Raw genomic sequence first — 17572 nt, forward strand, 5'->3', positions numbered from 1 at the left:
TGTATCAGTTCATGTAAGTCTGTACAGGTTTTTCTGAAGTCTGCTCATCATTTCTTATGGAACAGTAGTATTCCATCACATTCATATGCCACAATGTATTCAACCATTCCCCAAAAAGAGCTGTTATAAATGTATGAGCTTTTTGTAACCATGAAGTGCTTTGTCAGTGGGCACTAAGGAACTGCTGCCATGTGGTGGCAGTCCATGCCCTGGGTGGGAGGTTTGAATGAGTGGTCTCTCAAATGACTATTGCATTTCAAATCATATAAAAACCTTTGTACCATTTGCCAGTTGTTTTTCTAGAACAAGCATTTCCAATCCTACTGTCTTCCCAACTCTGGGCTGTCTTCAGTTATCTTGAGGACTGTCATGGATTTCTCAAAAAAGAATCCTCTTAAAACAAAAATAAATTAATAGATTTTGTTAAAAAAAAAAATTAAACACGTATCGTGAGGCATTTCAGACTAAAAACTGTGGTGTGGCAAAATTCCCTAGATGCTGACATGTGCATCTGCCAAACCTGCATGTGTGTTCTGCTAAACCTACTCTGTCCTGAGTAAAGTTATAGTATTAACTCAGATGAGGCCTGACATTATCTTTGTATGGAGCCTGAATCCCCATGAAGGACTGCATGGCCCATGACTCCCACCACTGCAGTGTAGTCTTGGTGACAAATGGCCTGTCATAAGGAAGCCAGCCCTTTCCCTTAGCAGAGGCTAGGATAGCAGGGACCTCTGATTGAAAAAATATGACCCTCTTTAAAAATAGGAGTGTGTAGAACTACACAGGAAATGATAATACAAAACAGCAGATTACAAGTTCAGCTGTTTAAAGCACAAATCCAGGGCTCCAAGTTAGGGGAGGTACTGTCTGTCTGCACAGTTTCTGCCCACTGGGACCTGGTAGGAAGTTGGAAATGTAAAAATTGGTACAAAATAGGAAACAAGCCTTGAAAAGACATTATTTCATTTGAAACTCTGATTCATTCTTACCTACCACATGTTGTCTCTGAATGGGGGGAGTGGGGGAGGGGCCAGGAGTCTCTTCAGAAACCTGTGATAATCACTGCTGAGAGGAAGCAGAGAGATCTCCTATTCTCCTGAACTTCTAGCAAATACCTCTCACCTGGAGTGAGACCTCATTTGTATTACATTATAATTTGCTTTACATTTTGACTGTTTCCCTTGCTTGCTGTGTCTCTGCAGGTTTTCCAGCTTGCTGCCCACTTGGTATACTGGGGCAAGGCCATCATCATCTATCCACTGTGTGAGAACAACGTCTACATGCTGTCTCCCAATGCCAGTGTGTGCCTGTGAGTAGGAACTGGCTGCGTGGCAGCTGTCAAAGACTGAATCATACATGCTGTGGGGGAAATCATTTGGCCCACAGGGAAGGCACCAGCAACCTCACCATCTTTTTTTTTTTTACCAGCAGTTAGAAAAGACAGTGGTCAGAAAGAGCAGTGGGTGCTTGTGCCCTTCTTACGTGTTTCCTCCTGTAGGTTAAGTTGTTGTTCAGTCATTTTTCACTTGTGTCCCACTCTGTCTCACCCCACCTAGGGTTTGCTTGGCTAAGATACTACAGTGGTTTTGCCATTTCCTTCAACTCATTTTATAGAGGATAAAACTAAGGTAAATGGGGTTAAGTTCATCGCTTAGAATCACACAGCTGGTATCTGACTTCAGGCCCTGTGCAATATCCGCTGTGGAACCTTGCTGCCCCATTCTCTAGGGCATGAAGAGCAAATTCTTGTATAGTCTAGCCTCCTGATATGAGACGGTGGCCATGGCCGTAAGGTCAGATTTTTAACTAGAGTTGTACTCCTAATATTTTCTTGGGCTTAGTCTCCTAGTTCCTGGAACTCACAAAGCATCATCTGTTTGCTTCTGGAACTTTTAAATCAGAGTATGGATAGTGTGTTTGTTAAATCAGATTGAATGAAGGAGTAAAGGTGAAAGTAGAGAAGATAAACATTTTAGTAAGCAGCTTTTCTACACCAGGCACTTTACAAAAATCTGATTTGGTCCATACAACAACCCTCAGACGCCGGTGCTATTGATATTATCCACATTTTACAACTGAGAGGGAACTGAGGCTCACGTTAATTAAGTGATTTCCCCATGATCACACAGGCCCAGGGCTCTATCCACTGCACCAATTATCATCTCTGTAGTCAGGCTATTTAGTGTAAGTCCATGGTTAGTGAGGTTGTCTCATGGAATGACAGACAGAAACCTCTTCGTTTATTAATTCAGCTCAACAAGTGATATTAAATACCTATTCTGTACAAGACATTGTTGCCTGGACGTTGGGGATACAAAGACAAAAAATGAATTAATCCCTTCTCCCAAAGAGTTAACATTCCACTAGGGGGATGTCGCATGTATATAGACCTGTAGTTGGTCTCCTTGCCACAAGTCTCTGTGTTCTGCTCCATCTGCCACTCAGCTGTCTAAATGATCTTCCTAAAGTGCAGGTCTGACCATGTCCCCGTCCTCCCTCCAGCAGTTCCCTATCACCTCTAGCATCAAATATAAAATCCTCTGTTTAGTGTTGAAAGCCTTTCATAGCCTTCCTCCAGCATCAGTTATTTTGTATATCCACTGCCATTTGATCCAGTAACGCTGGCCTTGTTACCGTTGCTCAAACAAGATATTACATCTCCCAGTTGGAGGCACTTTCATTGTCTGTGCCCCGTGCCTGGAGTGTTCTTCCCTCCTCATCCCTGTCTTCTGCTTTCCTGACTTCCTTCAAGTACCAGCTAAAATTCTACCATCTACAGGAAACCTTTCCTGAGCTGACCACCACTTTATCCTGTTTGTAGCTTGTTTGCGCCTCGTTACTTTCTCATTTGCCCCTGTAGTCTGAGCTACTTGAGAGCAGGAGCGGTCTGTTGCTTTTCTTTGTATCCCTGGAACATAACCCAGTGTCTGGCACATAGTAGGTACTTAATAAATGTTTGTTGACTGATTGACTGACTGACGCAGATAAGTACAAAGCGTATACAAAGTAACGCAGAGTTGTTGCATCAGGGACAGAGTTTTAACAAGTGGCAGGATCAGGAAAAGCCTTGTGAAAGAGGAAGAAGAAAAAGAATTGGAATATGAAGAACAAAATAATAGTGGCAGTGAGTTTTTGGAACCTTGTGGTCTGTCAGGAGGATGCTGATATCAGATCTGACTGGGCGAAGATGTGTGATGGAGACATTACTGGTTCTTTAGAAAGAAGCCTTCTTATTTATGTTTCTGGTGTAAATAGCTAAAAAAAATTTGGCTGGACTTTAAAGAAAAGCCAGTATCCTAGCCTTCCCTTCTTCCATACTTACTAAGAACATGTCCCACCCCTCTTCCGCCACCTTATATTCTTCCACCCTTGTCCATCCTTAAATGGCCCAAATCTAAACTTTCCCAAGATCCTAGTTAATCTAAACACGTAACATGTTCTGTGCTTACTGAGAAACTTTCTTTAAACGTACTATTCTGGCTGACTTTAGAAATACATTTGCATGTAAGCACACATCACACACAGACACACACAACGGGAAAACTCAAGGCAAACATCAGGATAATTCAAGCAATGAACAGTCACATAAATTATTAAAAACTCATTTCATTCACTTATTTTGTACATTTCCAATAAAGGTGTTCGGTTTTAAAAAAAAGAATAGAGGAGGGAGACACCTGAGCTGTGTCTTGAAGGGAGCTAAGTGTAACAAGCAGCCAAGACAAGGGAATGCATTGAAAATGGGGGGAGGCATGGAATGGGGTGGGGAGCGTCCATTAGACCAGTTTGATAGAAGAGGTAGTCTATGAAAGGAAATAAAAGAAGTAAGAATGGGAAATTAAGTGGGAGCAAGATTGTGGAAGGTATTAAATGCTGGGCTTCATATTTTATCCTAAAGGCTATTGGAAGGTATTGAAGATTTTCGATTGGTGGGGGAGGAGTGTTTTAGGAATATCAGTTTGGCAGCATTGTGGCAGACGGATTGGCAAGAGGAGAGACTGCAGGCAGGGAGGCTGTTGCATTCATTTACATGACAGATGTTGAGGACCTAACCTAGGGTAAAGGCTATGTGAGTGAAGAGAAGGTAATGAATGGGAAAGATTTTGTGGATATAGAAATGGCCAAACTTTACTACTAACTGGATATAGAAGATGAGAAGAGGAGTAAAAAGTCAAGGCAGTAAAAAAGTCTAAAGTTTACTGAAGAAAGGGTGATAGTGCCTTTATCAGAAATGGGAAAGTGTGAAGGAGGGATAGGTTTAGCAGGAAATATAATGAATTCTGCCTCATTATATTTAAATATTGAATTTTAAATGCCTATAGGGTATCTGGGTGGAGAACAGGCAATTTTTTATCTAGATCTGTGATTTCATCCATGTGTGGAGCTTCCTTTACTAAAGTAGAACAGCAGCTCTTCTGTACCTTGCAGTCTGAAAGGTGGCCTGGGGCAGGAGGAAGTTAAGTGACTGGCCCATCACCCCACAGCTGGAATGTGTTTAATAATGACTTATTCATTATTATACAACAAATTAGTGGTGGAGCTCTGGTTGGAACCAGCATCTCTTACCTTCTCGTCCAGAGCTTCTGCTTCATGAGCTGTCTTGATGGATGCATTCTGCTCAGGGCCGTAAGAAGAGCTGCTCTCTTAGTAGTCCACCCAATAAATAGGGAAATAGTGCTAGACACTTGTAGGCTTCTTCCAATAGCCGTGTGACCCTGGCCAAGCCCTTTCTTCAGTTTCCCTATCTGTTTCATAGGAAGAAGAACAGCACCCTTTCTTCACCTACCAGGAGTGCTCTGAACAAGAAGGCAGGTTCTAGATATATGAAAGTGCTTTAGAAATACAAAAGTAGCTCAGAACACAAAATGGGGGTATTGCTTTTAGCCAAGTGTACTCATGGCTCTCCTGTCCATCATGGCATTTTATTCCCATAATCTTGGGAGGTAGATGATTCTTATGTCTGTTTGACTGGAAACAGGAACCTGAAGCCCAGAGAAGGTAAGCCACTTGCCTGTTGTCTTATAGCTCATAAATCTCATGGCTGGGATTTGAACACAGACCTCTCCTAACTCCCAAAGCCAGCTGCTTCTAACTCTTGCACTCTTTTGCCTCAAACTCAGCCGCTTAAGTGTTTGACAAAATCGCTTGTGGCTGTACTTGTGGAAAAGATGAAATGAGGGCTAGAAAGGAATACATGCATTCCTTCAGTGAGTATTAGGGGCCTGCTATGTGCCTGCTGCTGTGTTAGGCTCTTAAGGAAAAACCAAAATGAAATAGATCTTTACCTCAAAGAGTCTGCATTCTACTGGGGAAACAATATACTTAGGATATTAAATGAAAAATATGTGCAAAGTAATTTCTGGGAAGAGGATATTAGCAGCTGAGTGGGGAGATAGGAAAGAAGGTGGCTTTCTGTGGGAGGGAGCTCTTGAACTATGCTTGGAAAGTAGCTAAGGATTCTGGGACTTCCTAGCAAGGGGTGGGGTGGGGGCAGCTTTTGAAAGGCGTGGAATGGAATGCTGGAAAACAGCATGGAGGCTAGGTTGGTTGGAGCATAGAACCATTGGAACAGTCATGTGCAATAATTCTGTAAAGGTAGATGGGAGCCAAAGACTTTAAAAGTCAAAAGAGTTTGTATTTCATCCTAGAAGCAAGATGGCCATTAAAGCTTCTTGAACATCTGAGTGACTGTGTCTGACCTGTGCTTTAGGAAGCTCAATTTGGAGACAAAGAGCTGTGGTATAGAAGATAGAGAGCTGTCCTTGAAGTCGGGAGGGCCTGGGTTCACATCCTGCCTCTGACACGTACTGGATGTGAACCACCCCATACACAGCCAAGTCACTTAACTTCTCAGTGGCCCAAGCAACTTACTGAGACTTTAAGTTGCAAATCAAATTTTGATTTGCATTGGTGGAAGGAGTTTCCTCTCCAGAAATTCCCTATACCAGTGAAATCACAGGTTTGGTCAAAAATCCAAAACCAAGCAGAAATAGAATATAAATCTGACAGGAGTAAGGAGCATAGATCGTAGAGGAGAAAAAGTTAAAGGCTAGGAGACCTGTCCAGATAAGAAATGAAAGGCCCATCTTGGAGAGGGAGGAGGGAGGAAGGGGGAGAAAATTGAAAACTTATGGAAGTGATTGTTGAAAACTGAAAACAAATGAATTAATTTTTAAAAAAAGAAATGAAAGACCTGAATTTGACCTTTGCTAAGATGGTGGCAATATTAGTGGAAAGAAAGGAGCATTAGTGAAGGGGGAAGACGAGAAAAATCAGAGATGTATAGAGTCCACTGTACCTCTCTTAAAAATGAGGGCCCCTCCTGTTCCACAGATCCTTCCATTGTGGTGGCATGTTTAAATTAAAATTAAAATAGGCTAAACCTCTTTGGGCCTTAGATTAGACTAGAGACAGACCGAAAATTCTTTGTTGCCACTGGTCACATGACAGCCATTTTGGCTGGCTGTCAGTGGTCCCCGGGCTGTGTATTGTACAGGCCTGTTCTAACCCTACCGTAGTCTGCCTCTGTCAGACGTCGAGTGTTACTGTGTCCATTTTTATCAGAAGGACATGATTGTTTCTTATTCTTGTTTCCAACAGATATTCTCCACTGGCTGATCAGTTTTCTCAGCAGTTCCCTGCTCATGATTTGCCGTCTGTTCTTGCCAAATTCTCATTGCCAGTTTCCTTATCAGAATTCAAGAATCCTCTTGCTCCACCAGTGCAGGAGGTAAGTTGTTGAGCATTGCTGGGTCTGCCTGGGGTCAAGGGTTAAACAAGGTAACCTCTAAAACCACTACCTACTCCATTTATTCTTTATGTAACTCCCCTCTTTGCAGGGTTTCAAGTGGGCATGACTTTACATGTTGCCAACATCGTTAGAGTAGTGTGGCAGAGAACGGATTCATTTCAGCTCTTTGTTCTCCACTTGCCAGGCCAGGCCTGCCCATGTCATCAGCATTCTGAGAATGCCCTCGAGGATGACTGTGTCCTGGTGTGGATTTTCCGAGGGAGGTTACTTGATATAGTTAGAGAGCAGGACAAGCTGCTTGGTTTCTCTCTCCCCTGCCAAGGAGGGCCCTTCTGGGCTCAAAGGAGCTGATTTTCTTATCTGAAACCTTCCTCCTGGAGAGATGAGATTGACCTTTCACTGAGAGACAAAGCTTGAGTTCAGCCCCTTCCTGGGACCTGGGATGTTTTTCCATTGATACCAGAAGCAAAGACAGCTTTGTTTTCACTGGAGTGTAAGGTTTGGAATCTCTGGGCAGTGGCTGCCCCAGTGAGGGAAGGGGAATTGCTGTTGGCACTGTGCATCCTGCTTCCCTTAATAACTGGACTGGAGCCCTAGAGCTCAGTTGGGTCTATGAGAGAAAGCTGGCGAGAAGAGGCACTGTGCCAAGTCCAAGAGTAGCCTGTCATATTTTGGCCCCAAGAGCTGCCTTCTACTTAAGTCTTTTCCAGTCTGTGCCCCTGCATTGTGAGAAACATTTAAAGGAGCATAGCTAGTACCCATTTTTGTACGAATCACTCTGTACGCTATTAATCATGGCTCCCCTGATGGATAAATGAAGGAGCATTTATTAAACACTGTGTATCAAATATTAAGTGCTGGGAAAACAAATACAAAAGCGACAGCGGAAGAGACAACACATAGCAGGGAACAGGGGCTGATTAAGGGGGTTTGGCCTTAGGAATCACAGGGAAGGAAATAGAACCATAGGGCAGTTGATTCATTAATTGTTTTGAAAGCAAAAGATGGAAAGTGGGGGGCATTGTGTGTGTGTGTGTGTGTGTGTGTGTGTGTGTGTGTGTGTGTGTGTGTGTGTGTGTGTGTGTGTCAGGGGAGAAGCGGTTGTAGATAGCAAGATGGCTGAGTGGACAGTTGAATGGGATATGAGACATAGCTAGATACAGTAGCAGACAACAAGTCTGTACAATAAGAGGGAAGTGTGAGGAATGAAGGGATGATTTGGTTTCCAGAAAGTGAAGATAAGAACCTTTAAAAACATCTCATGCTTGTTGGCATAATCAGCTCTCCCCCCATTTATAGCCTCTGTGTGACTTAAAGTCATACTTTATTCTACATTTTGTTTCTGAGATCTCAGTAGTTGAGTTAGTTGTTGTTAAGTTGAATTAAAGAAAATGTTTACTTATAGTGAATCTCCCTCCCAGACTTGCCCATCTACATACTAGCCCATGTGCCATCTCACAGTGGCTATCATGTGTTCACAAAAAGGATGTGTGAAGGGCAGAATGAATGCTTCTGACCTCCCACTATGATTGGGTAACATTGGGTTGGACTTGAATGATTCTGCATTACTGGTGACTACTCGATGAATTTGTCAGCACTGATGGCAGTCTAGAGAATGGCCCAGGCTAAGTTTAGCGCTATAGATACAGAATATTACTTACGTAGGGACCTTGGCCCTCAAAAGTGCATTGAACAAGATGCCCTTGCCTTTTTTTGCACCAAGGACTATTGTGTTGATGTGTCTTGGAACACATTGACCCTTTTGGGTTTTGAGGTGATGCAAAAGTCTTTTTATGAGAGCTTCTGCACTTAGAAACAGCGAAAGCTTTTTAAGTGTGGAAAATGCTGCCTGTATGATTCCAAAACATTAAGAAACACTAAAACACAGCCCCCTCCTCATAAGATCATATGTTTAAAGGTAGAGACTTCAAAGGCCATTAAGTCCAATCCCAACGTTTTACAGATGAAAAACATGGGGCACAGTGAGGTTAAACAGCTTGCCTAAGGTTACACAACTAGAAAGTTTCTTAGTTATTATTTGCATCCAGGATTTACCCACCATTCCATGTTGCTTTCTTCATTCATAAGAAGTTAGAATGGGGCCTTTAAGATTGATCACTGCCCCAAAAATAATAATAATAAAAATAAATTTAAAATAAATTTAAAAATTAAAAAAATTTAAAATAAGATTGAGCACTGTCTCTCAGTTGCAGGTATTTTCTGTGGGAAAGGGTTCCTGTGCCTTTTTTTTGAAAAGGGAGAAATAGGCAATACTGAGACAAAAGTGAAGTGAAATAGTTGCTCACCCTGAGGTTCATTTTCTGTTTACGTAAATAAGAATATACAAAATAAATACAAGTGAACTTCCCAGAGGCCTCAGCGTCCGGGAGCATAAGAGAAGCACAAAGATTTCACATGGAAGGCAGCCTTGGAGCTGAGTTTTGAAGAAAAACAAAAGGTGAAAGGAAGTGAGAAGGTGCATTCCGGGTCTGGGTGTTGGGGAGTGATGAGGAGGAAAAGGGAGGTGGTAGGTGAGGACAGCAAGGAGGTCAGCGTGGCTGAGCCAGATAGTGTGGGAAAAGGGATAATGTGTATAACAAGATTGGATAAGGAGGCTGGAGCCAGATTGTGAAGGGCTTTAAGAGCCAAACAGAGAAGTTTATATTTGATCCTGAAGGAAGTAGGGAGTTCTTTAGTTTATTGATTAGGGGAGTGACCTGGTCAGACCTGGTTTTTGGGAAAATCACTTCAGCAGCTGTGGGAACAATGAATCCCAGTGAGAAGAGTCTGGAGGCAGGGAGACCAAAGAGGAGGCAAAGTGCAGTATTCCAGGTGAGGAGAGCCTGAGTTAGGCTGGTGGCCACCTGAGGAGAGAAAAAGGCATGGATGCAAGAGATATTGTGGAGGTAAAAATTACAAGATTTGGCAAGATATGGGAAAGTGAGGGCTCTAGGATAACATCGACGTTATGAACCTGTGTGATCATGATACATATGATTGACCAAAAAAGGAGAGGGAGAGGGAAAAAACCATGTCATAAAAACCCAAAGAGGAGATCGTATTCAGGATAAACAGGGTATTGCATGGTGTTAGGGGCCACAGTGGTCAAGGTCAAAGACAGAAAAAGTCATCAGATTTAGCAATTAGATGATTGGTGACTTCAGAGAGGGCCATTTTAGTTAAGTGGTGAAGTCCCAAGCAAAACTACAAAAGGTTGAGAAGTGAGAAGAAAAGAAGTGAAAACAATGAATTTAGACATCTTTTTGTAGAAGAGAAGAAGTTGTTACCCTCATTGGAAAGTAGGGTCTAATACAGAGTTTTCTTAAGGTTGGGGGAGACTTACATGTTTGTACAAAGTTGGAAGGAATCAGTATAGAGAGATTAAAGATTAGAAAAGGAGTGATTGTGGAGACAGTCTGCTGGAGAAGAAGGAAGGCAGTGGGGTCAAAGAAACATGAAAAGGGATTGGCCCTAGTGAGAAGAAGAATCAACTCTTCATCAGAGACTAGAATGAAAGAGACCCTGTGGGAATTCAGAGACATAGAGGAGAGAAGGCAAATAGTCTTCATTTTCCCAGTGAAGTATGGAGTGAGGCCTTTAGCTGAGAAGGTAGATTCTGGGCCTGTCATCAGGAGAAATGTGAGGCCATTCAGCTGAAGGCAACAGTCAATGCCTAAATGTGGTTAGAAGTGCATGGGGCCTAGAGCTTCCCCAGTCTTGGATGTCAAAGAAGTATCATGCTTCTTTTCTGGGCCTGACTCTTCTCATTGAGGTCTGGTTTATTCTCCTTTTTTATATTTTCCCTTATGAAGTTCCCCTACTGTCTTTGTAGACACAACTCATCCAGATGGTGATTTGGATGCTTCAGCATAGGCTTCTGATCCAACTTCACACATACGTCTGCCTGATGGTGCCCCCCAACGAGGAAGACAATCGGACACGAGAGGAGGATGTCCCCTTCACTGCCCGCGTCGGAGGCAGGAGCCTCAGCACACCCAATGCCCTGAGCTTTGGCTCACCAAGTAGGATCACCTCTCTTGATACCCTGGCTTTGCCTCACCAAGGGGGAGGGCACCTTAATTAATGTCCCCATCCCCAGGAAGATGTGAGGAGTAGCCTCATATCTAGGCTCACCCCTCATGTCCCTGGCCTTGGGAACTGGGATAACTGGACAGCTTGGTTTGCATGTGCAGGTGTGTACCCAGTAGGGAGCAAATATTTGTGGTTGCAGGCCTTGTTTTAGGAACTCCTTCCAGGCTAACTGCAGTGTTTGCCTGTTCTCAGGAGCAGCCTAAGACCCCACGAGCAGTGTTCCCTTTTGTGTACATGCTCTTCCAGTTCTTTGCTCAATCCTCAGAGCTTCCGAGGGAGTGAAGCCAAAGTGTTTCTTAGACAGCCTGGATGTGGGCTCTAAGCTTTCTCATTTTAGTTCCCTCTGACTGACCCCTCCTACCTTGGGTATCTTCCACAAGTTAGCTGAAGGAGTACAGGAGTATTAGGAACTCCTAGGGCTAGGAGGGGCCTTTCCTCTGTCACTACCTATGCCCTTTCAAACCCGTGAGTCGTAATCATTTTATAGAAAGGATTTACAACCTTGATCAGTTGGCATTTTCTATATCCTCCTGAGTACTTTGCTGCAACTCATCTAAAGCTCTTGATGTGGCTTGAGGCCATGTTCTCTCCTTTTTGGTCTTAGGTAGAGACTCCACTGTCTTGGAGCCCATCCTGGACCCACAGAAGATGTGTCTGGCTCCAAGTCTGTAAAGCCAGGAGTGAAGTAGTTGGAAAGCACAGTATGAAAGCACTTGCTCCCTAAAAATAAGATTGATGTTACTATTACTATTGGTAATAACTCACAAGATTCCCAGAGCCCCAAACAACCCTCACAGTGACCCCAGGAAGTTGGTGGTACGGATATTATTAATCCCAATTGTTCAGACAAGGAAGCCGAGGGTCAGAGGAATGAAGTCATCTCCCATAGTCCTGTAGCTCTTAACACCAAGGCTCCAAGCCTAGCACTGCCTCCTCTCTACAAAGCTTCCTGAGATAAGCCTGTTAGACTGCTAGAAGAGTAGGCTCCTTAGGGGTATGTCAAGAAGTCTCATGGCCTGAGCCAAGAACATCCTGGAAACAGCTAAGCCAAGGGCTGGAGAATAAGGAACTAGCCATCAGATTTTCTTCACACATTCGTAGAGAGAATGGTTGAACCAGACCTTTCCCAGAGTACTTTCTTTGAGGAGATACGGATCTCCAGAAGTCCTTCTCAAAAGAAAAAAAAATACCAGCCAAACTACCTTTTCACTCAAATTGAAACTGATTTTGTAACAGCTCATGAGGAAACAAGGATTTCATTCCTGTTCAGCAGATGCTATGCTGGAACTCCATCAGTGTTGGTGGTGTTCAGAATTCTTAGAAATACCATTAAACCCCATTTGGGAGCCACACAAGAGAATCCATTTCATTATTTTAGATTCACACTCCTTTAAAACAAACAAATCCAAAACCCCTATTTCCCTGCATGATTTCTGTTTTTGCCAGACTTGGCTCCAGACATTCAACTGTTTCCAGCCTCTCCCCCACCAAAGTTGAATTTGTGCTGTCATTGAAGATAATTTCAATTTCTGTGTTCACTAGCCTCTAAAGGTAAAAATTCCAAATAGAATTTCTCAAAAGTTCTAAGCAATAACTGGCAGCTACTGGCAGTACTAAATGCATAGCTTCCCAAAGGGGCTACTTGGAAGGACAACATTCAGATTTAGTTCTGAATGTTTTTTACAAAATTAGTCACAACTTCAAGTATGAAAACTAAGTCTGCAAAAAAAGTGCCTAAGCTTCTTACACCAAAATTCCCTTGTGAATCTTTTTTCTTATCTCAAAAAATGGGGAAATATTTCCTTGTTTCTCAAACCTGCCATTGTAAGACAGTGGTTAGGACTTGTTTCCATTCTAGGACTTAATCTGTGATTCTTAGGATCAGAGATTCAAAGCTGAAAGGGACCTTGGAAATCATCAGATCCAATCCCTGTTTTACAGAATAGGAAAAGTGAGATCCCCAAGAGATTAAATAACTTGCCAAAGATCACACAGATTGTCAGTAACAGAGCCAGAATTTGAACCCAACTTGTCTGATTCCAAATCCAGTGTTCTTTCCATTGTCTTGTCAACCTGTGTTATGTGTTTCTGGAATTTAGAGGGGCTTTGAAAAATCCTAAAATAAAATTAATTTACAGGTCCATAACTTGCAACCCATTTCCTCTAAACCAGACTTCTTCCTAGTGACCTCACTTTGGCTTCTGTGATTCATATTTCTTGCCTCCTTCCCATATTGCTGGCTGCCCATATACTGTGTACCTGTATTATCCCCTCCATCAGAATTCCTTGGAGGACACAAATGAAGGAGTTGTTAACTCCAGTTCAGATGGCTGTGTAATATAGCTGGCCTTCCTGCTAACGTGCCATTGAGGAAACTAGCAAAAGCAGGTTCACCACAGAGTAGGCTTTTCATGGGGATGGGAGATAAACTGGGCCAGTCAAGATGTGGCTTCTTCTGGGCACTCCTGTTAACAAAGACTTGGTCTGTTCAGAGACTTGAAGAGAGTGCCCATGCTGCCAAGAGGAATGAGACACAGCACAAGCCTTTTGTCTTAGTTCTCAGACTTGGCCTCTCTTAGTCCTGTCACAAAAAAGTATAAGGTTCTACCACCTAACCTCATGTTCTTTCCTATAGCCAGCAGTGATGACATGACCCTTACAAGTCCCAGCATGGAGAACTCCAGTGCTGAACTGCTCCCCAGTGGAGACTCGCCACTGAATAAAAGGATGACTGAAAATCTGTTGGCCAGTTTGTCAGAGCATGAGCGAGAAGCCATCCTCAATGTTCCTGCTGCTCAGAACCCTGAAGATCTCCGCATGTTTGCCAGGTGGGAGCTTTGGTGGAACCAAATAGTCAGAACTTTCACTAGAAATAAAGAGTTGAAAGACTTTTGAACAGATTAGTGACTGAACAAAATGTACGCCTGTAAGACTAAGCTAAAAGCAGAATGGAGGATGGACTGGAATTGGGGAGAAAAATGGAGGCAGAAAAACATGTTAGATGATTATTGCTATAGTTCAGGCAAGTGTATTAGAGCCTCAGCTAAAGTCATCACAGCTTCATAGAATTAGAGCTGGAAGTGGTCAGTGAGTCCCATCCCCTCATTTTACAGATGAGGAAACTGAGGCCCAGGGCAGTTAAGTAACTTGCCCAGGGTCACCCAGCTAGTACGTGTCTGATAGAAGATCTCAATCCAGCAGTCTGTCCACTATGCCAGATATCATGAGAATAGAGAAGAGGATGCAACTGTGAGAGCATGGAGTTGGCATGGATAGAGTTTGACCAGGATAAGAAGATGAAAACTCAAAGCTGCCCCAAGCTCAGGAATGTGGATGGAAATAATGAAGGCAGCAAAACCTTAATTGTGAACTGTGGCGTGTCAGGCGTAGGTCTGGCTTAGAATTCCATCCAGTTCTACAGACATTTGTTAAGTGTATCCTACATGTGGAGCTCTGGCATTGAGGTGGGAAGCACAGATCTGGGCTGGTAATAGGAAATTGGGAGCAACGCAGAGGGGTTGGGCTACATTATTTTTAAAGATTTTTGTAGTTCTAACATTTAGTTTCTCTCCTTGTGCAAAATCTTGATAATTCACTTGGAAAATTAACCCTTTATTTTAAAGGTAAACGTTTAAGAATAAAAAGATCAGCTGTTCTCCAGAGCTAGTATTGAAATCTTGCAGGAGTTAACCCAAGGCCCGGGCTGTTAATCAGATCCAGATCCTGTTAATGGCCACTTGGTTTTTCACTCGTAGGTAATGGCAGAGTGACAAGTGATTGTTTATCTCAGAGAAAATATGCATCAGTGCCTCAGTTTGCAGTTCTGAAGGTTTCATTTCTATAAAAAGGGGAATTAATTTTAGGTACACAGTAACATTTAATTGGGTTGCTGTGCTAGCCTCTTAAAAAAAATCATTTCAAATCCATCTTTTACCTGCTGCTGAGGGTTATTAAGGAACAAGGACCATTTTGATTTTCCCCTAGTTTCTTAGGAACACACCTGCTGAGAGAATACTCTCCTGGACATATGTACAGCAGAGGTGATTCTGAGTTCTTCTGTAAAAAATAATTTGGTTAATAAGAACCTGGGAAGGGAAGTTAACCCTGCCACCTCCCCCCACTCCCCCACACCTCCACCTCTACCCCATCACACCTAACAAATAAGTGTCTCGGCTTGACTTCTTAACTGTGTGCCTGTGAACCTGTGCTGGTATGACCCAGTGGAAAAACAGAAACATTAGTTTAATAGTGAAGAGAAATGCTGTGTTGACCCTGCTACTAAATTGTGTATAACCTTAGGCAAAATCACATATTTCTCTCAGTCTCATTTTCCTCACTTTTAAAGACACCTGTGCCCCACCTAATTCAGGATAAAAGGGAATAGTGGAGGTGGGACAGACCAAGCATGTTTGGGAGACAGAAATAGGGGATGATAAATTTAGAAAGCTCAGTGGAAAAATTACTTTCTATATCAAAATGAAGTATTTGGTGAATCGTTTTTGTTGGCAAGGTAGAAAGAACTGTCATTTCAGTCCCTTTAGCCATCCACTCCATTTAGGATTAGCCATGCCAATGCAGTGAGACATGGCATGGCATAGTGCCTGGAGAACTAACCAGATGAGAGGGCCTGTGAGAAAGCTTCTTCACAATTGTCATGGTTGTAGTTGAGAGCCAGGAAACTGTGAGGACCAAGTTCCAGTCCTACTTCTGCCATATACTGGCTGTGTGAGGTGAGTGGCATGTTCAGGAGGACTAGCCCCTCTGAGGTGAGGGCTGCTTATCCGCCTTTGGTGTCCACCTGATTCACTCAGTGCTCAGCCATGGCTCCGAGGAGCAGTAGCATGGGCAGCAGCCACACCCCAGCAAAACCATCCCAGGAGACAGGCTAAACCAAGTGGAGGGGAACAGGCCTCAAACCCATCGGTGAGTTGGGGGGTGTCTACCCCAGGCATGTGAAGACTTCCCCGGTGGGATAGGCAGATGAGAACAATTTGTTCCAGTGGCCAGGAAGACTGAAGCAGGTTCTGAGGAGAGCTCAGAGCTTGGTCAGACGCTGAAGATACCACTGCATCCTGACCCATTACCAGTCATCCCAACTTTTGTCTTGCTTCTGGACTTAGATGATTCTGGAAAAGAGAGGAATGAGACTTATGATGCAACTCTGCCTCACTTAAATACAATTCAGGAGTGAATGTGATGTGATTTGTCCTCTTCAAAAATGAAAGATGAATGGCAGCTGACGGTGTGACCCAGGGCAAGTCACTGAACTTCCCAGTGCTCCAGTCACCTAAGACCATAAATTGAAGAGAAGGTACTAGCTAGCTTGCATTGGTAAAGTCATTTTCCACTGGACATGCCCTGCATCAATGAAATCATAGGTCCTGTTCCTGTCCCTGTTTCATGCTAATGCAGTTTGCATTCCCTGAGTACTTACGGACTGAAAGGAGATAGGGACCCCAAGTTTGTAAATGGCAAAGGGAAACCAGCATGATTTGTGAACACATGGAAATGGGCACTAGTGGAAAGAGCCCTAAAACACCTGGGTTTGAATATCAGTTTTGGCCCATGTGACCATGGGCTTTGGTAATGGCGGTTGGACTAGATGAAGTCCCTTCTACTTCTCAGGTTATATATTACTTTGTGATCCTAGTCTCTTACTGCTTAGTCAGGCCTGGTGGACCCAGCAGAATACGTTAGGGGAAGCAAATTAGGGAGCCAGCAACCACCTCCTGAGCTGAATCATCTGTTGTGCAGCTTTGAATGTGGGTGGGGAGGATCTGACAGAAATCTCCAGACCACCTTATATCCCCCTCTCAGCTCTGTGCCAACTCCAGTGAAGCTCCTCAGAGTATTTCTCTTTCCCTTAGTCTGAGTGGTGCTTGGGTAGATGTTATTCTGAGCCTGCCCTGTATGCTGGGTGACCTGTGCCTGCCTTGCTGAGGAATCTGAATGAATGTGAAGGGGCAGTCCAAAGTGCCTCTCTCTGAATAGCTCAAGGCAAGTGAGAGGGCAGTATCAGAGCAAAAAATGCTGCTAGTGTCAACTCTTCCCCATGAAATAGACTCCCCAATACACACCACCACACTTAACTGAAGAATAGAGGGCCTTCTTATCCAAAGCCAGTTCAGCCCCAACCCCCAGGCCTGCTTAGTTAGGGGAATGGGGAAGTATTGCAGGAAAGGCCAGTAACCTCCCCCAGCAGCACTAGCTGTCTACAGAGAGTGCTGGCTCTTCCATTTGGGGGAGGAGGACAAAAAAAATTGGACCTAAAAATCTTAAGGAGGGAAGTTCCCAGAAAGGCAACCTTTCATCAGAGGTGCCCTGCCTGATGCCAGGCACTAATCCTGTAATCTTCTGATGACTGAAGGAAGAGGGAAAATGTGTACATCTGTCACTCTGCTTCCCGCTGTGTACCCACCTTTCCTTAGCTTCTTTGTGTACTGGGAGCTCAGAGGGAGAGAAATGTATAAGTTGTTGTCATCCTTGACATCTGGCAGAAAATGAAGCAGGAATCTAAAACAGCAAGAGGTGAGGTGGAAAGAGACCTGGGAAAGACCCGAGTCTTCATATTTTTTATTTTTATATTTTACTTTTTCCAATCACATGTAAAACTAATTTTTAACATTTTTAAAATTTTTGAGTTCCAAATTCTCTCTACCTCCCTCCCCCACCATGTAGGCAAGCGGTTTGATATAGATTATATACAATTAGTCATTCAAAACAATT

The 17572-nt window shown here is 43.4% G+C and overlaps 1 protein-coding gene across 9 annotated transcripts in view; it reads left to right on the plus strand.

Moving 5' to 3' along the window:
• NPRL3 (NPR3 like, GATOR1 complex subunit) overlaps positions 1-17572 on the plus strand; it is a 111022-nt gene that overhangs the window by 81515 nt on the left and 11935 nt on the right. For all 9 annotated transcript variants that reach the window (XM_072602209.1, XM_072602164.1, XM_072602199.1 and 6 more), the window contains 4 exons: positions 1206-1312; positions 6604-6733; positions 10587-10776; positions 13482-13674. In XM_072602209.1, the coding sequence (XP_072458310.1) occupies positions 1206-1312; positions 6604-6733; positions 10587-10776; positions 13482-13674 (620 nt within the window). The remainder of the gene's footprint in view (positions 1-1205; positions 1313-6603; positions 6734-10586; positions 10777-13481; positions 13675-17572) is intronic.

Source organism: Notamacropus eugenii, chromosome 1 (assembly GCF_028372415.1).
Source record: "Notamacropus eugenii isolate mMacEug1 chromosome 1, mMacEug1.pri_v2, whole genome shotgun sequence".
Lineage (NCBI taxonomy): Eukaryota > Metazoa > Chordata > Mammalia > Diprotodontia > Macropodidae > Notamacropus > Notamacropus eugenii.